This window comes from Sminthopsis crassicaudata, chromosome 1 (genome assembly GCF_048593235.1).
Source record: "Sminthopsis crassicaudata isolate SCR6 chromosome 1, ASM4859323v1, whole genome shotgun sequence".
Lineage (NCBI taxonomy): Eukaryota > Metazoa > Chordata > Mammalia > Dasyuromorphia > Dasyuridae > Sminthopsis > Sminthopsis crassicaudata.
The window spans coordinates 51,668,500-51,694,959 of record NC_133617.1 but is presented as its reverse complement, the minus strand read 5'-3'; the positions used below and the strand labels follow the sequence as shown (position 1 = coordinate 51,694,959).

At 44.3% G+C, this 26,460-nt stretch overlaps 1 protein-coding gene across 1 annotated transcript; it reads left to right on the top strand.

Annotated features, from left to right (window-relative positions):
* Positions 1 to 25,507, top strand: FKBP8 (FKBP prolyl isomerase 8). The gene is made up of 9 exons (XM_074303410.1): positions 1 to 157; positions 936 to 1,209; positions 20,789 to 20,961; positions 21,322 to 21,410; positions 22,185 to 22,402; positions 22,584 to 22,756; positions 22,904 to 22,981; positions 23,297 to 23,434; positions 24,602 to 25,507. Exons 2-9 carry the CDS (start codon positions 951 to 953, stop codon positions 24,686 to 24,688), a joined length of 1,215 nt encoding a protein of 404 aa, XP_074159511.1. The 5' UTR covers positions 1 to 157; positions 936 to 950; the 3' UTR covers positions 24,689 to 25,507.
* The last annotated feature ends 953 nt before the right edge of the window (positions 25,508 to 26,460 follow it).

Genomic DNA, 26,460 nt, shown 5'->3' with positions numbered 1-26,460 from the left:
GGCCGGCTTAGCAAATAAACGCCTTGGAAGGCGGGCCTAGGGCAGCTGATTCCCGAGGCCGGGCAGCAGCCGCTGCTGCTGGGTAGAGGGGCCCGGAGGACCCCGGGGGACCCGAGCTGGTGCCACGTGTCCCCGGGGGAGCCGGGCTGGGACCTCGGTAACTCCCGGGAGCCGGGTGGACGGGAAGGCCGGGGCGGGACAGATGCTTGAGGCCGGAGTGGGTCGGGGATTGGAGTCGCGGCCTGGGGACCGGGATGGCGGCCGGGGACCCCCCAGCCCCGCCGTTGGGACCCCACCTTGGCCGCGCGGAGGGGGTGGCTTAGGTTTACTCCAGAGACGCAGGTGTGCCAGCCCGGCCTGTCTAGCTCTAGGTGAACGGTGGGGGAGGGTCCCAAGGGCTGGGGGGCTGTGGGGGCCCCTGAGGGAGGTGGGGGCGGGGGAGGAAGGTAGAGCCCTCTTCCTGGATAGGGATCGTCGATTTAGAGCGGGAGAGGCCGCGGAAGTCCTCTCATCCAAACCCCCCATTTCACAGAGGAGGAGACTGAGGCCCAAAGGCAACTCGACTTGTCCAAGGTCACTTTTGAGTGGTCTGACCGCGGCTGGGCCGGGATCGCAGCTCAGGCCCCGAACTCTAGCCCACACTAGCTGGAGGTTCAGGGGTCAGTGAGCAACCCCTCTCCCCCACCCCCCATAGCGCGGGGGTCCCTCTGCCCCCCACCCCCACAGCCCGGTCTCGTCCCGGAAATGTGGGACTTGTCAGATGTCAGAAACGGCAGGGGGCCTGGGGACAGGCCCTCGTTTGGACAAGTGAAACTGGGCCCGGGCAGGTAGATGGGACTTGCCAGGTCAGGAAGAGGCAGGACTGGAGGCGTCCCTGAGCCTCGCTTTCCCCGCCGGACCCTGGGCTACCCGCGCTCTCTCTGTCCCCCCTCCAGCCTGCCTCTGGGAGCATGGCGTCCAAAGCTGCACCCGCAGACCCCAGCCCCGTTTCTCCGCCGCCTCCCGGGGCTGCCCAGCTGGATTCCGGGGAGGATTTTGAAGTCCTGGATGGAACAGAAGAGGAAGAGGAGGAAGACGATGATGACTTGAGTGAGCTGCCTCCCTTGGAGGACCTGGGGGCCGCTCCAAGCGAGGGGCCCGCTGAGCCGGCCCCGTCTGAAGAGGCAGGGTCCTCGAGCCCCCTCCAGGAGGAGTGGATGGACATCCTGGGTAAGAGCTGGGCTTGGGACTTTGGGTCTGGGCTTGGATTCCTTGGATGGACAGTCTGTCAACTAGCATTTATTAAGTGCCTATTGTATGCCGGGGTATTACCCAGACAAAAATGCAACGTTCCCTGCCCTAGTCGCAGGGTTTATGTCATGTGGAGGACACCAATTGAGGTATTTCCTGGTGGAGCCAGCTGTGTGGTCCTTGGGTTGAAGGAGGAGAGTAGAAACTGGCAAATAACAGTAATAAAACAATAGCTTTTACAGAACGCTTTAAGCACGTTAGAGACCTCTCTTTGAGCATCCTCCGCGATGCTTTATCCCTTGGCTTGAGTGAGAGATGGGCCCTACCCTGGGAGAGCTCACCACAAATACAAGTTGGAACGGTCAGGAATAGCCACACTTAGCATTAGTTCGATGAGGGAGGCTGGGAGCCGGGCCGCTGCCCTTGCAGGTCCTCAAGATCCCTGGTCCCCAGCCCTGGCACTCTGTGCGCGTTTGATAGATAATGATTTAGAATTGAGAAGACAGGGTTTAAGTCCTCACCCTACTGTTTGTGGGATTCGGGCTTCCTGCCTCTCTCTCCTTCTGAATACTTTTTTATGTCTTTAAGAATATATATTTTTTCAATCAGCAAAAATCTGCCTTCATCTCAGTTGAAAAAGAAAGGAAAATTAAATTTCCCTTGACATGTGTTGTCAAGCAGAACCCATTTCTGCCTTGGCTGTGTCCAAAAAATGTGCCTCATTTGTCATTCTGCATCCCTCGCCTCTCTATTTGGATGTGAGGAGTAAGTTCCATCATGTCTTCTTTGGAATCTGGCTATGGTCTGTTGATCAGAATTCCTTAGTCTTTCAAGCTTGGTTGTTTCTCACTGGGTTGGGGATGTAGGTGAATGTTTAACTACCTCATCCTCATTGTTGTCATTATATATATTGAGTTCCACTCATTTCCCTTTTTATCATCAATTCATGAAGATCTTTCCAGGGTTCTTTGAAACCTTCATCTTTTCTTCCAGCCCAGTAATATTCTATTACATTCATATACCAGGAATTATTCAAGCATTTTATAATTTTTTTTTTATTCATTTTTCCAAATTATCCCCTCCCTCCCTCCACTCCCTCCCCCCGATGGCAGGTAATCCCATACATTTTACATGTGTTACAATATAACCTAGATACAATATATGTGTGTAAATCCCATTTTCTTGTTGCACATTAAGTATTGGATTCTGAAGGTATAAGTAACCTGGGTAGATAGACAGTAGTGCTAACAATTTACATTCGCCTCCCAGTGTTCCTTCTCTGGGTGTAGCTGTTTCTGTCCATCATTGATCAACTGGAAGTGAGTTGGTTTTTCTTTATGTTGAAGATTTCCACTTCCATCAGAATACATCCTCATACAGTATTGTTGTTGAAGTGTATAATGATCTTCTGGTTCTATTCATTTCACTCAGCATCAGTTGATGTAAGTCTCTCCAGGCCTCTCTGTATTCCTCCTGCTGGTCATTTCTTATAGAACAATAATATTCCATAACCTTCATATACCATAATTTACCCAACCATTCTCCAACTGATGGACATCCATTCATCTTCCAGTTTCTGGCCACTACAAAGAGGGCTGCCACAAACATTTTGGCACATACAGGTCCCTTTCCGCTCTTTAGTATTTCTTTGGGATATAATCCCAATGGCAGCACTGCTGGATCAAAGGGTATGTACAGTTTGACAACTTTTTGGGCATAGTTCCAAATAAGCATTTTATAAATTAATGGGAACCCTTCCCTCTCCTCGGTTTTCATTTTTTTGCACAGCAAAAAAAGAGCTTCTATAAATATTTTTGCATATTTCTAATTAACTTGTTTTACTTAGGACTAATGCCTTTTCTAAATTACCCTTCTTATTTCCTTCTTCCCTTCATGAGTATTATATATGTTTCTCTCCTTTAACCAGTTCAGATAAAAGTGAGATGTAATTGTCTCTGGCTCCCCTAACCTTCTTGTTTGTAGATATGTCCACTGGCACACTTAGATCATATGTGAGATCATTTTCCCTTGACATTTCCCTTCAAATGTGCTCTTCCTCTCCCTTTCCATTCTTTGTTTCAGATCATAAGAGAACCACTCCCAGGCCTTCTGTCTAATTAGCCTTCCTCTATGCCCCCAGATGATGGTAGGGCTCTAAGAGGACATATGTTTTATATCCCTTATTAGGATGTCAGTAGTTCTTTTTATTAAAGTTATATATGATTGTTTGTTCATATTTACCTTTTTGTGTTTCTCGATGCCTGTGTTTGCACTTAAGAGTTTCTACACAGCTGTGGTCTTTTCATGAGGAATGCTTAGAAGTCATTATGGGTACATTTTCCATGGTTTTCTGGAGCATTATATACCAAGATCTCTTTCTTTTCATGGTGGTTGCTAAAGCCCATGTGATGCAGTCATGTTTTGGTTCCTGAGTACTTGAATTCTTTCTGGTTGCTTGCAGTATTTTTTTCAATATTATGAAAGCTCTAGATTTTGACTGTAATGTTTCCAGAAATGTTCATTTTTGGTTTTCCTTCAGGAGGTGACTGGTGGATTCTTTTTCTTCCCACTTTTTCCTCTGATTCTAAGAGATCTGGACAGTTTTCTTTTATGATTTCTTGAACTCTTTCTAGGTTCTTTTTGCATGGCTTTCAGGTACTTCATTATTTCTTAAATTATCATATTTCTTAGATCAGTTTTTGAAGTCACTTGGTTTTGCTATGAGATATCTTATGGTTTTTTCCTATTTCTTTTCCCAGTCTTTCGATTTTGTTTTAATATTTCTTGTTGTTTTCATGAAATAGCTTCCATTTGGTCCATTGTAATTTTCAGGGAGTTTGTTGCCAAAGACAGGTTTTGCATTTTTTGTGCCAAGTTCCTAATTACCTTTCTAATATAGCTTTCATTTATTTTCCAACTTTTTTCTCTACATGTCTCATTTGATTTACAGCATTTTTTTTTTTTTTTTTGCTTGCTTCATTTTTTTTATTTTTCCAGAAATTCTAGTTGAATTTGTGCTTAAACTGCATTTTCCTTTGAGGCTTTGCTGATAGATGTTTCGTAGACATTCTTTTCTGGATTTATGCTTCAGTGTCCTTGTCATCATGATAGCTACCTATGGTGGGATTCTTTTTTGTTTGCTCCTTCTTCCAGCCTGCTTCCTGACTTCAAACTTGATGTTAGGGCCAAATTCTGCACAATTCTGGAAGGAAAGTCTGGTCTGGTCTTGCTGCTGCTGCTGCATTCTTGGAATATTGAGTGTTTGTGATTCTAGGATTTCAGGGACAGCTTAGGCTGAGGACTCATCAGTTTTCAAGGCTTCCAAAATAATGTATTCCAGGGCAAAGTCTGATCACTGTCCCTGTAGTCTAAATTTCCTGACTTGGGTTTGGGTCTGAGCAGCAAGCCTGTGGGTTTGTCTCTGCTTGTAGTTCCATCGGAGGGCTGCTGGGCTCAGTCACTGTCGGTCCAATGGACTTTGGTCTGGGTTGCCTGCCCTGTCTATTCTGATGTCGGTTTCAGAGTGGGCTGGAGGCTGGAACTGGGTCCTCATTCCCCTCCGGGGGTCAAAATCACAGAGCTGCTGCCTGCTTCTGAACTTGCTCCTCCCTGGTACATGGCCTTGGACAAGCCCTCCCCATGAAATGCCAGCCCTGGATGCCAACCTGAATCTGGGACCCAGAGCTCACATATGAGGAGCAGAGCTGCCCAACTGCTGGGCTCTCTAAAGGCCCTTCCTGGCTGAAAACCCAATCTCTGGGGTCCTCACAGGCCTCTGCCTGTCTCTGCTTGGGTTGATCTGGGATGGAAAAATGGCTTGCTCTGATTTTTTTTCTTGGATTTTTCAAGCCAAGGATTAATTCATCATGGCCTGCCTCCCAGATCTGTTTGGGAGAGTTGTGGGGGGAGCTCGTTGTTCGTCCTCCTCCAAGATCTGTGTGCCATCTCTCTCTCTCCTGAGATCTTAGAGCTTCAGGTAGAAACCTGAACCTGCTCTTCTCTATATATTCTATAAATAGGCCACTGGAAGTCACTTAAAGAGGAAGCTCAAGTCTCCTCCCTTGTCTTGTGGTCCTCCTTCGCCACTGGCCCACCTCCTATCCTGGTTATGTATCTGTTTCCTCTACCCTGTATGTGGTTGGCATTTCCTTATTGGTAAAATGTGGCCTCCTACTCAAACCCCTCATGCCCTTCTCCGCTGCCCTTAGGGGAAACTGCAGATTTCATTCTGTACAAAATCGCCAAAGACACTTAATGTGGGCTTTTGTTTGGGGGGAAAGCTTGAGGTCACTGAAGTTTCTTTCTTAAAGCAAATCCCCTCTCCCCTCCCCTCCTGCTCAGCTTTGTGCCCAGCTCATGGAGCATCTTCATTGGAAGCTCACTCTATCTATTCTAATCAACGTGCCTAGTCTGTCTGTGCAGTGGCTTCTCCTGCCTCTCAGAGTAATAGTCTCGACCTATGTGATGTTTCTTATGTACATTGTTAGACCAAACACTTGAACGTTTTTGCATCTCATTTAGGAAACTTTGCAAAGTTCCCTGACTAGACTATCAGTCAACTGCCATCCACAAGCAGGAGATTGTTGGGGGAGGTTTTGGACCTTTTTTGAATCACAGACCCCTTTGGTGGTCAATCTGGTGAAGCCTGTGGAACCTTCTCAGAATAATGCTTGTTCAATGCATAAAAATAAAGCAGTAGGATTTCAAAATAAATCAATTATGTTGAAATGTGTCATCAAAATATTAAAAGAAAAAATTCATGGATTTCAGGTTAAGAATATCTAATTTATAGGGAATTCCTGTTTAAATAAAACTATTTTGACTTTCTTCCATAACAGTCACTTTAGGATCTTTAACAAATACACATCTTTCTGCTTTATGCCTCCTTTGATATTAATAATCAGAGATCATTGGAAAAAGGTCTTTCTGTTGTGACATCTTTAAAGGAATTATATGTGACTTTACCTCTTCATAGAAAGCTCCTTGATGGAAGAGAGTCTTTCAGTTTCTATATTGCTCTACTTTTTTGAGGGTAGGGGTGGAGTGAGAGCAGGGATTGGGGTAGACCTACAATTTCATTAACTTGGGAACTTTCAAGGTAGATTTGTATTTGCTCTGCCACCTATAATCTTGGGAAATTGCTTAGGGCACTTAGGTACTAAGTGACTTGTTCAGGATCCCACAGTCATTGTTTCCACTTTAGGATTTCTCATCTTCTTGACTCTGAGGCCTGTCTTCTGTACATAAGATCACACATGCTTCTCTTTTCTTTTTGATTGTCAATAAATCATAAACTCAGGAGAATCTTGTGTTCTCTACACCTTTTAGACAGTTCTGTGATATTGAAGATGTGGTCTGCTGTAGAATATCAATTGGTGAGAACCTGTTAACTTTTAATATCTTCATCAATGATTCCTCTCTTTGGGAAGATGGGTCCCTGAGTAAACTTTTTTTTTTTTTTTTTTTTTTCCTTAGGCAATTGGGGTTAAGTGACTTGCTCAGAGTCACGAAGCTAGGAAGTGTCTGAGACCAGATTTGAACTCAGGTCCTCCTGACTTCAGGACTGGTGCTCTATCTACTGAGCCATTTAGCCACCCCTTTGAGTAAACTTTTTAAAGTAAAAATAAGCCTTGTGATTTCCCCGTCCTAAAACATTCATTAGTTCTCTCAATCATTAACTCTTTGCAGATTGATCCTTTAGTGTCCTCTGAGTCCTGTTGCCTCCAGCACTGACCTTGTCCCTGGGTGCTTGGCCTAGTCCAGCTGTTCTTTTGGTCTCATTTCCTCTTCATAGCTTGTGGAGTATTATGATAGTAGGTTTTAGAAAGGCTTACTGTTTTTCATCTGTTATCCTGTTTTATCCTTGAATGATGTAGACACAATCTCTGTCAGATGGTTCTCAAGTCAAGTTTGTTTGAACCTTTTTTTTTCCTCCACTACTTTGCCATGTCTTATGAAATAATATACTACTTATAATTTTGTATCACCCTCCTTTCTAAGTTTTTATGAAGAAATTTACATTTTAAAACAGTGTGGCCCTTTCCCACATATCTGCCTATCTAGCAAAGAGATCAACTTACTGCACAGGATCCTTGAGTTTCCTGTTTGTGGTAGTAACCATTTTACAGTGGTTAAATTTTTTCTTAAGAAATGGTGATAATCTATGTCTATGTAGATTCTAACTATTTCTCTCTTTTTTCCTTGCATCAGTAACTTATTTAAAAAGGTCAGGTTGAAGTTGTGTGCCATGTTTTCCCATCTTTTTTCCCTTTTTTTCCCTTGATTTGGTACTGATTTTGATCTTTCCTCTTAACAAATCAGTGAGATGACTCTTGAGACAGCTGATTCAGAAATGGATCCCAGACCAGTAACTCATTGTTTCCAGCCTTTTAATAATAATAATTTATAACGAATTATATTTTTTATGACATCATTTGTTTTTTTTCTATGTCTAATGCTCCCCAATACCATTTCTGAAAAATCTGTGTGATAAGCATGAGGCTTTTGTGTAGTCTTCAGGCCTTTGGCTTATTTATTACTCCTGAACATTGTTTTTCCAATTTATTTTTCCTTTGCCTCTCCATGCATACCTTTGCATTGATGTTGACAAATATTAAGGCACCCATTGTTTTTTTTAAAGATAGCCTTAACAAGTTCTATACATAATTTCTCTTATTACTTTGTGCTTTACACAACTATTGATATATAAGATGTAATTATCCTCATAGTAGTATTTTTGTAAATACTTATCATGAGCACTGCAGAATGAAATGATCCAGGGAGATAGCTATTTATTTGTCTCTTCAAAGCAAACTTATTAGCTATTCCTCCCATTTAGCTGCAACTTCCTTTTGTCTTCTGGTTTTATGTATATTGAGATTGTTCAGATTAACAGGATTTACTATCCCTTGGTTCATAGATAGGGGTCTCATGCTTATTGTAGTGCTGTCACTCAAGTAGAAGTGAATCTCAGCAGGCTGCCTACTTAAAAGACCATAAATTAGCATTTTGTTGGATTTTTATTTATTTTGTTAAACATTTCCCAATTTCATTCTAATCTGGTTCAGGCTAGGAGTCTTGCTGAAACCCTACTCAAAGGTTATGGGGGAAAAAAAAAACCTACTCAAGGTTTTTCAGTTTGATAGAATCTTCTATAATTCAGGTGCCACAAGCAGAGATTTTGACCACAGAGGAAAGAGTAGGGGAAATCTGTATGTGTTTTGTTTTATTTATTTATTGGGGGTGGGAGGGGTGATGACTTTTTTTTTGTTGTTGCACATTTATTATCTTCTTCTTGCCTTTTTCTTCATTTCAATAATTAAAAAATTAAATTTTTACAATGAATAAGCCAGCAAAATACATTCCCACCTTGACCATGTCCAAAAATATATATCTCATTCTGCATTTTTGAGTCCATCCCCTCATAGGCAGATGCTAGACAGTATGGGCCATCATCAGTTCTCAGGATTCATGGTTAATCATTGCTTTGACCAGAGTTCTCAGTCCTTTCTTTTCTTCCCAAGATTGTTGGGATCAAATGAGATAATAATTGTAAAGTGCCTAGTATAATATATGAGCTATGTAAATAGTAAATATAGAAAATTATAAATAAAACTCAAAATATAGTTTTATTTAAAGAATAATTCCTTATAGCGGTCCTTGAACTTGGGGTCATAGGATCTACAAACTTTTTCTTTTTTTTTTTTTTTTTTTAGCATTGATGACTATATTTCAATATAATTGATTTATTTTGAAATCCTGTGTTTTATTTTTATGCTATTTTATAAGCTATATAGATGCTAGCTGTTATCTTTATTATTTCAAACTAATTTTCCTCTAAAATGTTATTCTTTTTTATTACTATGAAAGCTTTTTATTTTCAAAACATATGCATAGATAATTTTCAATATTCACCGTTGCAAAACTTTGTGTTCCAAATTTTTTTCCTTCCTCCTACCCCTCCAGACAACAATTAATCCAATATATATTAAACATGTACAGTTCTGTACATATTTCCACATTTATCATTCTACATAAGAAAAACCAGATCAAAAAGGGAAAAAATAAAATTCAAGTAAGCAACAAAAAAAAGAGTGAAAATAAAATGTTGTGATCCATTTTCAGTCCCCATAATCCTCTCTGAGTGCAGATGGCTCTCTCAGATCTATTGAAATTGGCCTGAATCATCTCATTGCTGAAAAGATCCACATCCATCAGAATTGATCATCACATAATCTTCTTGTTGCTACAATATTCTCCTGCTTCTACTCACTTCACTTAGCATCAGTTCATGTCATCTCTACAGGCTTCTCTGAAATCATAAGATACTATTCTATAAATTATTTTCCTAATTCTGCTGAATTGACTGCATCAGTTCATAAAACTCTTCCCAGTTTCTTTTTGTCATTTCTTATGACACAATAAAATTTTAAAAAATGTTTGCAATACAAAAATATTTTGTGCACATAGGTCCTTTTCTAAAGTTTTTCTTGAATCATCTTTGAAATATAGGCCTCTGAGTGGCATAGTGGGGTCAGAGGGCATGCAGAGTTTAGGGAATTTGGGCAGAGTTCCAAATCACTGTTCAGAAAGGCTAAAGTAGTTGATACTTCCTCCATGGAGACAACCTTTGTATAAGTTTTTGTGCATACTGGCCACAAAAATACTTGTATTCAGGTAATTAATGTAAAGCACTTTACAGACTGAAATACATTCCCTAAATCCAGGTATGATGAGGAGGATGAGGATGATGATAATACCACTTCTTCAGACATTGGGGAAAAAGGAATTAAGAACTTAGTTATTGGTAGGATTATTAAGCACCTGCTATGTGCAGGGAAGGCAGCTAGGTGGCAGAATCGAGAGCCAGGCCTGGAATCAGGAAGTCCTGTGTTCAAATCCAGCTTCAGGTACTTACTAGCTGTGTGACCCTGGACAAGTCACTTCACCGTTTGCCTCAGTTTCCCTATCTGTAAAATGAGAGAAGGAAATGGCCAACCACTCCAGTATCTTTGCCAAGAAAATCTCAGAGGGAGTTGCAAAGTCAGGCATAGATTGCCAGAAATTGCTCAGAAACAACTGAATGACAAAATGTGCCGGGCACGATGCTGAGTGTTAGGACATTTGTGTGTCGAGGAGGCTCATGGCCCGGTCTGTGCCTGAGGAAGGGGAGCAAGGCCATCTTGGAAGGGTAGCCCTGGTAACAGAGGAAGAAGCTGCAGCCTGCAGACTGCACACCCCGGGGAGATCAGAGAAGGCCTGGACCACACGGTAAGGGACAGCTCCAAAGCCTCAGGAAGCGACAGTCCCCCCCCACCCTTTGGCCTTGCTAGCCTTGTTTTCTGAGGGGGAGCCATGTTTTAAGAAGGACTTTGGTGAGCTGCCCAGTGTCCAGAAGAAAGTGGCCAAGACAGCAGAGGCTCTGAGTTCAGGTCATTGTCAAGGGAGGAGCTTGCAAGGGGAGTGGAGATGTTTGCTAGGAAAAAAGAAGGTCAGGAGGCTTGTTGTCATGTGGAGCAGAGAACAGAGAGAGGAGGGGCGCCTGAAAAAGGCTGATTCAGGTCTTCTTCAGCCTCAGGAGGTGGTGAGCTCCCTGTCCTCCCAGATTTGCACTTGTGGGGATTCCTTTTGGGGATAGGATGGCTGCTCAGACAGTATCTGCGCCAGCAGCAGAAGTCTGTCCTCTTTCCTCAGCCCTTCCTGCTGATGGTGCTCACCAGGTTCCAGTCCAGCTTCTTGCCAGAGTCTCGGGCTCAGACCTGGTCTGACATTCCCCAGCCCAGGCAGAGGCGGCGCTGGCTAATTTAGCCCCCTAGGCCCTGGCTGAACTATGCGGCCTCCATGTTCTTCACTGTCAGCAGGGTGTCCTAGCGTGGGCTTTCACCTGGACAAGGAAGGGACTCCCTGATCGTACAGTGGGTGCAGGGAAGGGGCCAGCTTCAAGTGCCCAAAGGAGCATTTGGTATTCGGTCTTGGAGGCAACAGGGAGCCACCATAGTTTATGGAGTGGGAACATGGCAGATCAGGTCCATACGTTGGGGAAACCTCTGCAGAGGGCAAGACAGATTGGAGGGGAAGACACCCCCAAGCAGGCCATTACAGCAGTCTAGGAGACAGATGATGAGAAGGTGTATTCAGGTGGGGTTGGGTGAGGGAGGGAAGGGGGGAGAGTGTGTGTGTGTATGTATTTGTGTGTATATATTTGTGTGTATTGTGTGCATGCAAATGTGTGTGTTGTATATGTCCATTAGAGATGTAAAGGTGTAAATGACAAGATTTGTCAACAGACCACATATGAGGGCTGAGCATGAGTGAGAAATTGAAGTGGCGCCCAGATCGTGAACCTGGATGACCAGGACAAAGGCAGCATGCTTATTTTAAATCGCATTCCTGAAATCAGTTGTGATTTAGAGCATTTTTTTCCACAGGACTATAGATAACTTTATTTTCTTCTGGAAATTGCCTATGTACACATCCTATGACCTTTTATCAATTAGGAAATGACTTGTATGCTTTGACATTTGACTCAGTTTTCTTTGATTTTGAGAAATGATGCCTTTATCAGAGAACCTTGCTGTAAAATTATTTTCACAGTTATGATTTCTTGTATTTCCTTCTGTTTATCCTTCTCTCTCTCTCCTTTTACCCTGTTTTTTATTTATATATATATATATATATATATATATATATATATATATATATATATATATATATATATATATATATATATATAATTTATTTATTTATTTTTCCTGAGGCTGGGGTTAAGTGACCTGCCCAGGGTCACACAGCTAGGAAGTGTTAAGTGTCTGAGACAAGATTTGCACTCGGGTCCTCCTGAATTCAAGGCTGGTGCTCTATCCACTGCGCCCCCTAGCTGCCCCCTTTTACCCTGTTTTGCTTCTAAACTCTCTCCCCTTATCTTCTCCCTTCTCCCCTCCCTTCCTCCTAGTTCCCTGTAGGGTAGGATTTCTATACCCAGCTGAGTTCACATGTTATTCCCTCTTTGAGCAGGTTCTAATGAGAGTAAGCTTCAAATAATGTCTGCCACTCCCTCCCCCAATTTTCCCCTCTACTGTTAAAGCTCTTTTGCTTTTATTTTATGTGAGGTAATTTACCCCATTTTACCTTCCTTTTCCCTGATTTTCCTCTTTTCTCCTTAATTCTATTTCACACCCATGCCATCTGTCTATGTATACTCCTTCTAACTGCCCTAATAATGACAAAATTCTTACAAGTATCAGCTTTTCATGTAGGAATAAAAATAATTAAATCTTATTGAAATAAGTATTAAAATACTTTCCTATTTACTTTTTTATGCTTCTTTTGTGTGTGAAAATAAAAATTTTCTCTTTATCTCTGGTGTTTTCATTAGGAATGCTTGAAAGTGCTCCATTTTGTTGGATGCCCATTTTTTCTTCAGAAAGATTAAATTTAGTTTTGCTAAGTAGTTAATTTTTGCTTGCAGTCTTAGCTCCTTTGCCTTTTCCCTTCAGAATATATTCCAAACTTTCTGATCTTTTTAAAATGTAGAAACTGCTTAATTTTATGTGATCCTGACTGTAGCTCCATGATATTTGAATTGTTTCTGGCTGCTTTGCAGTATTTTTTCCTTCACCTGGGAGCTCTGGAATTTAGCTATAATATTGCCTTTTTCAGTGAGCTTCTATTTGACCAATTCTGCTTTTTAAAGAGTTCTCTTCAATGAATTATTGTTCTTTTACCATTTAGAGTATTCTGTTTTTAAGATTTTATTTTCTTCAGTATTTTTTTTCCTATCTTTCTTACCAAGCTGTTAACTCCCTGATTTTCTTGCATTTCTCTCATTTCATTTTCTAATTTTTCTTATTTGGTTTTTCAAAATATTTTTTATTATAGCTTTTTATTTACAAGATATATGCATGGGTAATTTTACATCATTTGACAATTGCCAAACCTTTTGTTCCAACTTTTCCCCTTCTTCCCCCCACCACCTCCCCCAGATGGCAGGTTGACCAATACATGTTAAATATGTTAAAGTATAAGTTAAATACAATGTATGTATACATGTCCAAACAAAGTTATTTTGCTGTACAAAAAGAATTGGACTTTGAAATAATGTACAATTAGCCTGTGAAGGAAATCAAAAGTACAGGCGGACAAAGGTAGAGGGATTGGGAATTCTATATAGTGGTTCATAGTCATCTCCCAGAGTTCTCTCGCTGGGTGTAACTGGTTCAGTTCATTATTGCTCTATTGGATCTGGTTTGGTCATCTCATTGTTGAAGACGGCCAAGTCCATACCGTATTGTTGTTGAAGTATACAATGATTTCCTGGTCCTGCTCATTTCACTCAGCATCAGTTCATGTAAGTCTCTCCAGGCCTTTCTGAAATCATTCTGCTGATCATTTCTTACAGAACAGTAATATTCCATCACATTCATATACCACAATTTATTCAGTCATTCTCCAATCGATGGGCATCCACTCACTTTCCAGTTTCTGGCCATTACAAAAAGGGCTGCCACAAACATTCTTGCACATACAGGTCCCTTTCCCTTCTTTAAAATCTCTTTGGGATATAAGTAGTAGGGTAGGCACAGTTTGATAACTTTTTGAGCATAGTTCCAAATCATTCTACAGAATGGCTGGATGTATTCACAATGTATCAGTGTCCCTGTTTTCCCACATCCCCTCCAACATTCTGCATTACCTTTCCTTGTCATTCTAGCCAATCTGACAGGTGTGTAGTGGTATCTCAGAGTTGTCTTAATTTGCATTTCTCTGATTAATAATGACTTGGAGTATCTTTTCATATGGCTAGAAATAGTTTCAATTTCTTCATCTGAAAATTGTCTATTTATATCCCCTAATCATTTATCAATTGGAGAATGGTTTGATTTCTTATAAATTAGAGTCAGTTCTCTATATATTTTGGAAATGAGGCCTTTTTCAGAACCTTTGACTGTAAAAATGTTTTCCCAGTTTATTGCTTCCCTTCTAATCTTGTCTGCATTAGTTTTGTTTATACAAAACCTTTTTAATTTGATATAATCAAAATTTTCTATTTTGTGATCAATAATGATCTCTAATTCTTCGTTGGTCATAAATTCCTTCCTCTTCCACAGGTCTGAGAGATAAACTATCCTATGTTCTTGTAATTTATTTATAATCTCATTCTTTATGCCTAGATCATGAACCCATTTTGACCTTATCTTGGTGTATGGTGTTAAGTGTGGGTCAGTGCCTAGTGTCTGCCATACTAATTTCTAATTTTCCTAGCAATTTTTGTCCAACAATGAGTTCTTATCCCAAAAGCTGGGGTCTTTGGGTTTGTTAAACACTAGATTATTAAAGTTATTGGCTGTTTTTTCAAAATCTTTTTGAACTCTTCTGGAAATTTTTTGGAGGGAGATTAGGAGGGGGCCGTCTGAGACCAATTGACATTTTTCTTTGAGATTTTTGATATAGCAACTTTGATTTTGTTGTCTTCTTCTGAAATTGTGTTTTGATTTTTCCCTTTCACAATAGTAGTCTTTTATGGTTTTTGGGTTTTTTTTTTGCTGTTGTTGTTCACTAATATTTTCAGCCAGTTTCTTGATTTTTAACTTTGTTAAAATTGTGTTCTGCTCCTGGGTGGAGGGGGCACTATCTCAAGCTGTTTTCTGGGCATCTGCAAGTTTCTGCTTCTTTCAAGATGGTGTAATCTAAGGAGCAGTGTGGTCATTACTCTCTTGATCTGTGAGTAACTCTTTGTCACCCTGACTCACTCCTCTCTGCTGTGCTAGTGCTCCTGCTCCCTCTGGAGTTGTGACTGGGACCCAGCAGTACAGCAGCGCATCATGTACTTAGTGCCAGCCAGGGGTCCCCTTTAGTCTTCCTCTGACCCCCCTATTGTTTGTAGGCCAAGAACTCCAGAAGCCACACTTATCCCCATGCTGATCTTCTAAGTTGCCTTGGGCTGGTTGCTCTTTTGTTCTGCCACTCCACAATTTTGAGAGATTACTTCAAAGTAGTTTGGAGGGGAATTTGGGAGAGCAGAGAGCTCAGGTGAGTCCTTGCCCTTAGCATCTTGGCTCTGCTCCTCCCACATTTTGTTAATGGACTCAGAACACCTTTCTTTTTTTTTTTATTATAGCTTTTTTTTTTTTTTTTTTTTTTACAGGGGCAGCTAGGTGGCGCAGTGGATAGAGCACCAGCCTTGAATTCAGGAGGACCTGAGTTCAAATGTGATCTCAGACACTTAACATTTCCTAGCTGTGTGACCCTGGGCAAGTCACTTAATCCCAGTGGGGGGAGGGGGGGGAGGGGGGGAAATTATAGTTTTTTTTTATACAAAACACACATGGGTAATTTTTCAGCATTGACAGTTGCAAAACATTTTGTTCCAACTTTTCCCCTCCTTCCCTCCACCCCCTCCCCCAGATGGCAGATAGACTAATACATATTAAATATGTTAATGTATATGTTACATACAATACATACATACTTGCTGCACAAGAAGGATAGGACTTTGAAATAATATACAATTAACCTGTGAAAGAAATAAAAAATGCAGGTGGACAAAAAGAGAGGGATTGGGAATTCTATGTAGTGGTTCACACTCATCAGAACATCCTTCTTGATTGATTTCACATAGTGTCCTCTGGCCTCATGCTGCTGTGCCTGGTTAGTGTTGGACATTGTGACTCTTAAAACTTTTGAGATCAGAAAGTAGATCAATGTATGTGTCAGAGAGGAGAATGCTGGATCTGGGACTGTCATATGCTTTCTACTTATTTAAAGCAGCAGGCAACAGAAAGCCACGTCATTCAGTAGCATGCCGGTAGTGACCATTTATAAAGAAATCTGTAACATCCCCCATAGAATTAGGTTTGCATAGAAGGCAGCTGCTTCAGCAACTTGGTGCCTTCATGTTCTCCCCTGGAAAAGAGGACCTACAACCTGCCATCTGGAGGGTAGGGGGAAAATTGGAACAAAAGGCTTGGCAATTGTCAATGCTGTAAAATTACCATGCATATATCTGCTAAATAAAACTATAATTTATTTGTTTATTTGTTTATTTATTTTACCTGAGGCTGGGGTTAAGTGACTTGCCCAGGGTCACACAGCTAGGAAGTGTTAAGTGTCTGAGATCAAATTTGAACTCGGGTCTTCCTGAATTCAAGGCTGGTGCTCTATCTACTTCACCATCTAGCTGCCCCTAAAACTATAATTTAAAAAAAATAAAAAGAGAAAAAAAAGAAAAGAGGACCTAACATTTCCAAACAATGTTCTAATTTCTTATAACTCCACATCACATGTTGACTGGATCAGCTTTTTCCCAGCTATAGGCAGGCAACTTAATTGATGCAGTCCTGGTTATTGAATTTTAAGTCTTGGTATGGAGTTAGCAGAACAGGTCAAGATGCTCTCTTCACTTGTCTAGATAAGAACAGAACAAACTGTAGCTGGCTTTTGTGATCACTGCCTGGCTGGAAGACTGATTCCAGCTCTGGCCAAAGAGATTATGCTCTTATGGCTATTATGAATTATGTTCTTGGCTCCATGCTGTCATATATAAGGGCATCTAGTCCCCAGGAAGCAGCTAATCTAATCCCAAGAAACTACCTTCGTTTAACAACAGCAGTAAATTACTGTAAAGGAGAAGGCCCCTAAGTACACCAGCTTCCAGGCATCTGAGAGACCCAGCAGAGCAGCTGTTAACAGTTTCCTTGTTAAACATCAGCATCTCCACAGGATCTGTGGAGGGGTCACAGAAGAAATGACATGTTTAAAACAGATCACTCTTATCCTGCTGAGCCCTGCATCCTAGGTGAAGGCTGACTTATCACCTCAGAAGAAACAAAGAATGATAGGGCTGGTGGTGCCAGATCTTTCAGCCTTTTCTTTTTATTAAAAACCAGAAGGAGCTGTTGTTCATACATTACTAAAAAACAGTGTCCATTGTTTTTGATAGTGTTTTGTTTTTATTGAAATCTTTAAATTTTTTATATCATGACAATCTCTAGATACATCCCTCCTTCCTATTTCCCTATATAATGAGCCTTCTCTTACAATAGACATTTTTCCCCTTTTTTCTTTTTTTAAATAATATTTTATTTTTCCAAATACATGCAAAGATAGTTTTCAACATTCATCTTTGCAAAGCTTTGTGCTCCAAATTTTTCTTCCTTTCTTCTTCCCTCCCCCTCCCCCAAGACAGTAAGCAATCTGATATAGGTTGAACATGTACAATACTCCTAAACATATTTCCATATTCATCATTTTGCACAAGAAAAATATGATCAAAAGGGGGGAAAGTGAGAGAAAAAATAAGCAAGCAAACAACAGCCAAAAAAGGTGAAAATGCTATGCTTTGATCCACATTCAGTCTCCATAATTCTCTCTTTAGATGCAGATGGCACTTTCTATCACAAGTCCATTAGAATTGTCTTGGATCTGCTCATCATTGAAAAGAGCCTAGTTCATCACTGTTGATCATCACATAATCGCTTTTCGGAAATCAGCTTGCTCATCATTTCTTAATGAGCAAGCAGAAATAGTCCGTCACATTCATATACCATCACATATTCATCCATTCTCCAAATAATGGGTATCCACTCAGTTTCCACTTCCTTGTACTCCAAAAAGGCTGTTACAAACATTTTTGCATGTGTAGGTTCTTTTCCATCTTTTATGATTTCTTTGGGACACACCAGTAGAGACACAGATCAAAGGGTATGCATGATTTGTACAATAAACATTTTGAAATAAAAAGAAAAAAACAGTTCAGCCAAATCAAAGCTTAGATTGAGTCAGCTACACTTGGATGGTTTTATACCCATAGTTCGACACCTTTGCAGGGAATGGAGTGGATTGTATTTTTCCAACTCTTCTCCAGAGTCCATCTTAACTACCATAATTACAGAAAATTCCATCTGATTTCATTATTGCTTCTATTTACATTGGTATCATGATGTTCTTCTGTTCACTTCATTCTACATCAGTTTGTATAAGTCTTTCCATGTTTCTCTGAATTTTTCAGATTTGTAATGTTTACTGCCTGGTAGTATTCCACTGCCTTTGAACCTCAGTCTGTTTTGTCATTTAATAGTTGAAGAACATCTATTTTCAGTTTTTTACTACAGCAAAAAATATTGCTCTAAATAGTGTGGTGTCTGAGATAATCTGAAGATGGGATTTTTTGCCAATCTAAATTGTATTCATTTATATTGAAGCTTCCAATGATAGCTATATCTGTTAAACTGTTGGTTCACTTCCTGTCAGTCCTCATTGAAACCTACACCAGAATAGCAAGGGAAGACTCCCAGACAAAGTCCATTGGACCTACAGTGATTGAATCCATCAACGGTCTACTGGACTCCAAGCAGACCCAAACCCAATCATATTAGACTTTGCTTGAGAGCCTAAGCTTATGATCTAGAATCATAGACCCTCAGTACTCCGACACCCACCAGACCAGACATTCCCCCCAGAAATATACTCTGTCAGACCCAGTATTAAGTCTGAAGTCAGGAATAGACTGGAAGAATGAGAAAAAACAAATCCCACCCCAGAAAGTTATGGTGACAGGGACATAGACCTGGGAGAAGAAAATGAATATGGGAGCTGACCTATCCAGGTTAGAAGCTTGTTTTATTTGACCTGATATGTTTGTGATAGGATTAGAGGGGGCGGAGATAGGAAGGAGAGACTTTAATTTAAAAAGGCAGAGGTTGATGGGAATAAGCAAATCAATATGCTCTGGTTCTGATCTCCCTATTCTAGAAAACAGCCTAGGATGAAGATAAGCCATTGTTCATGTCCTGTGGCCCCTCCTTGTGGGCATATACTACAAGGAAGTCACTGAAAAACAAAGTTGCCAAATATAACTAAAGTATTCAAGTACTTACTGTGGAAGCAGCACAACTCAAGTATGTGACTTTCTTCTCACAATAAAACTTTAATTTACCCTTCTTAAATCTCACCTTCTTGCTTCAGCCTTCCTGGCCAGAGCTTCTGGCCCTTGACTTTGCCTCTGAGGCTATGAACTGTCCCCAGGGACTCGGCAGCATCCATTGTATATGTGAATGTAGTAGAGGATGCTTTTGCTATAAAAATGACAAATACAAGGAATTCTGAAAAATCAATCAACACTTATTAATTACCTACCTACTCCAAATTAAAAAGCAAAAAAAGAAATAGGTCCTACCCTCAAAGTTTGTTGTGAGAATCAAATGAGATAAAATTTGTTTAAAAAAAAAATCAATTAAACCCTAATTTGTAGAGCTTGCTGACTTCTGAGGTGTAAATGTTCAATCTGAAAATTTCACAATTAAGTCTCAAGCCATCTGGAGCTGGTTCCAGGCCAGCCCTGGCTACAAGGATCTGTGCTTACTCCTAGGCTGCTGTAACTGTTTAATCAGTGACTTGGATAAAAGGTCTCATCAGAGAATTTGATAGGGATGCTGTCCATGGGGACAGTTTATACCCTTGGGGGCAAAGTCAGGCACCAACCTTAGGCTAAAGCAGGAAGGTGGGATTTAAGAGGGTAAATGTAAAGTGTTATTGTGAGAAGAAAGCCACCTCCAGTGAAGACGGAGACATGGTTAGATAATCCAGCTAAGAGAATTTGGAATTTTAGTTGCTTGTAGGCTTCTTTAGGAGTCATCAGGCTACCATGGGAGCTCCCAGGGGTCAGGTTGTTGAGGCTGCAGGACAAACCTAGCGTCTAGGATGGACTTCCCGCTTCTCCAGCACCAAAGCTAACCTCTCAGAGTCAGTGGGCCCTCTGTCAGAGGCCAGAGGCAGGCTTGGGGGACACACTCTGTCTGGGCAAGGGCATTCTGGTTTAGGTGAGTCTGAAGAGCTGGGTACTGAAGTCCTTTCTAATCCAACCTGCTGCGGAGTCCCATTTTCCCATTTTCCTTAGCCTTCTTTATAAGGTGATGCTCTTTCATTATATCCACATGCCAGTTTAATCAGCCAATCTTGTTATTGCACATGGAATTTGTTTCCTTTTTTTTTTTTTTTTTTTGGTGGAGGACATTATATCTAGTGTTGATGTGAATAATTTTCCAGATGGACTTTTTCTTGTTGTTGGAAGGTATTTGGTGGATTGCCTCATTTAATGTCCTTCAGACCTCCTTCTGTTTGATTGATGAAAATAATGGAACCCAGAGAAAGAAAGGAATTTGTCCATAGTTGCCCAGTAACTGGGGTTAGATTTGAGATGAAATCTCCTTCCTCCAAGTGTGATTCTAGACTGGAATCTCCCTTTTGCCTCACCTTTGGACCTTCAGAAGAAGGCGTTGTACTTGCTCTGCAGATACTAGAGCAGTGCTCCAGCATTCAGTTCGGAGTCTGGTGCCTAGTAGGAGTTTAATCCATGAGGGCCTGATTGTGGGCTCTCCTGTGGGATTCTGCCTTTCTGTGAATTCATCCTATAGGCTCTTGACATTTTGGGGTGTTTTTGTTTGTTTTGTTTTGGGGGGCTCCTGACATTTGGAGAAGACCAAATAAACATAATGAATTGAAAACTGAGAAGGCCTTCCTACTCACCCCTGGGATGTCTCCTTGCCCTTTTTCTCCCTCATAGGTAATGGACTGCTTAGAAAGAAGATTCTGGTAGCTGCTCCGCCTGGGGCCGAGCGGCCCAGCAAGGGCCAGGATGTGACCGTGCAGTTGAAGGTCTCGCTTGAGGATGATGGGACACAGGTGGAAGAGCAGCCAAGTCTCACCTTCACCCTGGGAGACTGTGACTTTCTCCAGGTGCTGTGAAGCAAAGGAAGGAGTGATGGTCCTTTGGGCCCTGGTTGTGGAGACCAAGCCTGGGCTTTGGGGGTTGGGACCATCCCTTAGAGGCAGCTGGTGGAGAGAGCACTGGGCACGCACATGTGGCCTCAGACACTCACTAGCTGGGTGGCTCTGGGCAAGTCCCCATCCCTCGGTTTGCCTCCATTTCCTTAGCTGTAAAGTGGGGATTTTAATAGCCTCTCCTCAGATTATGGCGAGAATAAATAAGATAACGGAGTGCATGGCTCAGAGGAGCCCTGGAGAAGCTTGTTATCCCTCCCTGGCTCAGTTTGTTCCTCATTCTCTGGGATCTGGGTTCCTACTTTGTTTCTGAAGGCTTTGGATCTGAGTGTGCAGCTCATGAATGTGGGAGAAACAGCCCTGATCATCGCAGATGCCAAATACTGCTATGGGTCGTGTGGCAGGTAAGATGGAGCAGAGGAGCTTGTGCACTGGCCTGGTTGGGGCAGGAGCTGTTGCCCAGAGAGCAGGACCATGTGGAATCAAAGAGCTAAAAAGGGGTTTCAAACATGAGTTGTCAGAACTGGGGGGGGGGGGGACCTTTAGAACCTAGAAAGTCAGGGCTGGGAGGGCCCTTAAGCAACATCTCGTCCAACCATTTTACTTAGCAGGTTGGATAACTAAAATCCAGAGGAGGACAGTGTCCAGTTCATAGAGAGCATTAATGATACAGGACCTCTCCAATGTCCTGCCTCTCTGTTGGGTACTCTTTCTCCCTCCCATCCTGACCGGGACCTCCTTAGAAACAGTCCTGCAGGTCTCTAGGACAAGTCCCCAACAGAATGGCACAGAGTCTCCCAGCTCATTAATTAGAGCCTCTGTTCACCTCCTTCCTGACAAAAGTCTCCCCTTCCTGCTCCCTTTATGCGTTCTCCCCATTTCTCCTGGGTGGCCGGTGAACGCTGGTGTGGCCTACCCTTCCTAAGGAGAAGGACTTTGTGCCCGTAAGCACTGCCTTGGTCAGGAAGCCTCCTAGTTCCAGCTGGAGGGGACCTTCCAATGACCTGCTCTGGTCCTCCCCTTTTCCCGATAAGGAAGCTAAGGCCTAGGGAGGGAAAGCAAACCCGCTGCTTGGATCGGGCAGGAAGCTGTGCCTCCCCTGCCCCCAGTTGGGGAACTGGGGAGGTGGGATCACCTGACCTCTGAGAGTCCCTGGTTTCTGACCCCTGGGCCCACAGGAGTCCTGCCATCCCTCCCAACTCAACCCTTCGCCTCGAGGTGGCTCTGCAGAACGCCGTGGATGGGCCTGACTTGGAGCTGCTGAGCGGGCGAGAGCGCATCAGCCTGGCTGACCACAAGCGCGAGTGTGGGAATGCCCATTACCAGAGGGCTGACTTCGTCCTGGCTGCCAACTCCTATGACCTGGCCCTCAAGGCCATCGGTGCCAGTTCCAAAGGTGCCACGGGGTCTGTCCCTGCTTCCCCAAGGGCGCCATGTTCAGGGAATTCCCGTCTCCTTGGGGGTCTCCCTGGCATTGAGCCCTTGCAGTAGCCCTGCTGTCGCCCCCTTCCCCGATGCCCATCCTGCCTTGGCCAGGGCTGGGCCCGCCACTTATCCTCCTTTGCTCCCCATACCAGTTGATGTGAGTCCCGAGGAGGAGGCGGAATTGCTGGAGTTGAAAGTGAAATGCCTGAACAACCTGGCTGCCTCCCAGCTCAAGCTGGACCACTACAGCGCGGCCTTGAGCTCCTGCAGCCTGGCACTCAGCCACCAGCCAGACAACATCAAGGCCCTCTTTCGGAAGGGCAAGGTGAGCCCTGCCCCAGCCAGCCTCCGGGTGCTCAGTCCTGCTGGTGCTGTGGGGAGCCTGAGAGTCACAGACTCTGGCTGTGGGAGGCGGGGCCGGGGGCGCCTTGGGGAGAGCGCTGTCTCTGAGGACTGCCCCCTGCCCTCCCAGGTGCTGGCGCAGCAAGGTGAGTATGCTGAGGCCATCCCTATCCTGAGAGCTGCCCTCAAATTGGAGCCCTCCAACAAGGTGAGTCTTGGAGCATTTTGGGGAGAGGCAGGGGGGAAGGGGGACAGGGGAGGGGCTCAGAAGATCTGGAGGTGCCCCAACCCACTTTGGGCCTCAACAGGAAGTTTCTGGGTGTGAGGGAGCCACGTCAGGACATTTGGCTCATCTTTACTTGTTTCTTAGAAAGCTCCCACAACCCCATTTCCCCTTACTGGCAGAATGAGGCCTGAATGGAGGGGACTCCCTTACTGCTTCTCTAAGAACTTTGGGATCAGCCTCCCTCTCCCAACACTTCTTGGGGTGGCTCTCTCTGTCTCTCCTGTGTCCCTCTTGCAGACTATTCATTCAGAGCTCTCAAAGCTGGTGAAAAAGCATGCTGCCCAGAGACACACAGAGACTGCCATGTACAAGAAGATGCTTGGTACTGCTGGTGCCAGTGGAGTGCCCGCCAAGAGTCCTGCCAAGGGCCCATGGGTAAGGGATTTGTCAGGGGGAGGAGTCCAGACCTCTGGTCTGGCTAAGATTTGCCAAAAGGTGAGGAGAGCCCCTTTGTGCTGTTGGCAAACACTGCCATCTCATGCAGTGCCAGGGATGGGACTACAGAGGCTGAAATTCAGTAGCTCTGCCAGTTCTCAGAGCCAGGTCACCTGTTGACATCACAGTCCTGGGGTGTTGGGACTTGAGCCTTTAGTATGTCAGCATTAGGGAAATCCAGGATGTGAGGGCTGGGAGGGCCCCTAGAACCCAGGATGTCAGGGCTGGATAGAACGAGAGGGAGCTTTGAGACCAGCTAGTGTAATCATCTCAAATTAGAGCTAGGAATGGAGGCCTGCATTGGGGAAGGGACTATCAGAAGTCATTTTTGAGGTTTGTAGCACAATTGGGACCAAAGACTCTTGGCCCTGGGTGGGGGATCTCTGAGCTCCTTTCTGTTTGTAGTGTTTCTTGCCCTTATTCTTTCCCTGGGGTAGACAGGAAAGGCTTAAAGGGGAGGCAGGACCTGCCCTAAGCGTTCTGGAAAGAGTCTGACCCAGGACAGAGGGAAGTCCCGCCCTCCCTGCCCATCAGCTTGTACCGAGGGCTTCCTCCAGCATGGCTGGCATTCTGCTGGGCTGGACTCTGAAGAGAGGGAGAAACAGAAGAGTGCTCTTCTGGCACCTTCAGGGAGCTTCCACTGTAGTCGAGGAGGCAGGAATACACATAGAGAAAAAAGCCAGAGACGTTATGAGTCCCAAAATGGCAATTGCTGAGTGTCCTAGGAGCCCAGGGGAGCTTAATGCTCCCTGTGGTCAGAGGTAATCCTGAAAGGCTTCCTGGAAGAGTAGAGCTTTGAGCTAAGCACCCAAGGATGGGGAAGAATTTGAAGAGACAGAAGGGGAGAAGAGAGGCTCCCAAGTAGGAGAGAATGAACAAACCCATGGAAGATGGCAGAGGAGGTCTCGGGGGGGACAGTGGGTGGGCAGTCTGGTGGAGAAGTGTGTTGGGGCCTAGCCATGCAGGGATTTGTTTCCCTCCTGCTCAGAGGGACATGGCTGGGCTAGGTGCCCAGGCCAGGACCTGCCCCTCACCTCTTGGCCCAGGGTCCAGAGTGGATGAGCAGCACCTAAACATTGTCCTTTTCCTTTGCTGTTTTCTCTACAGTCCATTCCATGGAAATGGCTCTTTGGGGCAACTGCTGTCGCTCTTGGGGGTGTGGCACTGTCCGTGGTCATCGCTGCCAGAAATTGAAAGCCTGGACAGAAGGATGCTGCCTACTGCCTGCCTGGGCTCCCCTGTACCTCCCAGCCCCAGGCCTGCATCTTCCCTGTCCCCTTCCTGTCCCAAAGCCTGATGTGCCCCAGCTTATACACCACTGGGCGGTGACCCAGAATTCGGTCAGTCCCTTTGAATGAGGGAAGAGTGTGGACCATGCCCAGTCGGGGGGCCCCTGCCTCCCTTCTTCTTCAGTCCTCCCCCTTGAGCTGGGCAGACAGCTGGGGGCCTGATCTGTCTGGCAAGGGGACGGGAAACCCATGGAAGTGGGTCCGAGTCACTCCTGCTCAGCCCAGCTCTCCTGAGTAGGCGCTGATGGAGATAGTGGGGAGGGCCTTAATTGGGGGTGTTTTCACAAGGCCCACGGGGAAGGGGGGCTGCCAGGAAGCTCGGGCCCCAGTCCGCCAGCCAGGCCTGGAGCCCTTGAGCTGGTTAATACCCTGAAAGTTCCCTGGAAGGAGCCCAGAAGCCTGGTGTAGACCTGAAGCACTCTCTGCCCCCCTCTGGGGGATTTCCCATCCTCCTTCCCAAGGCTCAGCCTCAGGATTGCCCGGCAGAGTGCTGGGGTGCATCTGTGCCCAGGGAGTTGGCTTATATGAAGTGGGAAGAGTGTGTGCCCCCTGCTTAGGCAGAAGTATCTTTCTGTGCCCGCTCCCTTTGCCCAATCCGTGCTGCCCCCACCTTCAGTGAGTGCAGCCCTCCTCACCCTCCACGTTTGAGTTTACTGGACCCAGGTGTGGAGGCTCCAGTTGTCTGATGGGAAAGCCTAGGAAATAAAGTGCCCAACCTGGTGGATTTGCGGGGGCCCTCAGCTTCTTCTGCCGGCTCTGGGGTGTGAGTGTGTGCGTGTGCCTGCCAGTCTGCACGTGTGTGTCCAGTCCGTGTGCCTGCCCACCTGCACGCAGGCGCACACATGCCTTTCCATGTGTGTGGCCATGTCTGCACCGTGCATGTTTGCATGTGTCTGCTGGGACGCATGTCTGTGTGCTCCTCTGTGTGTGTGTGGTGGAAGGGGCCTGGGAGGCTCAGCCGACTTCCCTTCCTGTTAGGCCGTCTGTCCCCAGCTCCGGGATACTCCATTCGGCCTCCTCACCTCAACACTCCCGACCGTCCCCTCTTCTCTCCTAGGGAAGCTCACATGAATCCCAGTGACTCACCCCCGGGCTTGCTGCCTGCTCAGCTCGGACAGATGCATCCCCAAGGGAAAGGGGGAAAGGGATCCCTGATGCACCCCCTGGGGCAGGGGAAAGAGCCCTCCTGGGAAGACAGAAGTCTGGGTCTGGCAGCCATTTCTTTCTTTCAGTTGCCTTCCATTAGGTGATCTCTATGGGTCTGATCTGTGATCCAAGGGTCTTCCCAACTCTGACTTTCCAGGTTCTAAAATCCTTCCTTGCCTGCTCTGACTTTGTGTTCTAAGGACCATATCTCAGAACTTCTGTATGCCAAGGTTCCTTCCAGCTCTGATATTCTGTGTTCAAAAGTTCCTCCCAGTTTTGACTTTCGGAGTTGTAAGGGACCTCCCAGCCCCTGACATCCTGGGTTCTAAGGGACCTCTTAGCTCTGATGCTCTGTGTTCCAAGGCCCTCCTACCTCTGATTGTCTGAGTTCTAAGGTCCTTCCATCTCTGACATCCTATGTTCTAAAAGCCCTTCCCAGCTCTGACATCCCACTTTCTAAGGGCCCTCCCAGCTTTGACTGTGGCCCTAGGCATGTTATTTCTCTTAGCCTTGATTTTCTTATTTCTAAAA

Bases quoted from the DNA above. Each gene is read 5' to 3' on its own strand.
- FKBP8 (XM_074303410.1), top strand. From the start codon at position 951: ATGGCGTCCAAAGCTGCACCCGCAGACCCCAGCCCCGTTTCTCCGCCG. The intron at 21,411-22,184 runs GTAAGATGGAGC...CTGGGCCCACAG, and splicing joins TGCTATGGGTCGTGTGGCAG to GAGTCCTGCCATCCCTCCCA. The intron at 23,435-24,601 runs GTAAGGGATTTG...TTTTCTCTACAG, and splicing joins GTCCTGCCAAGGGCCCATGG to TCCATTCCATGGAAATGGCT.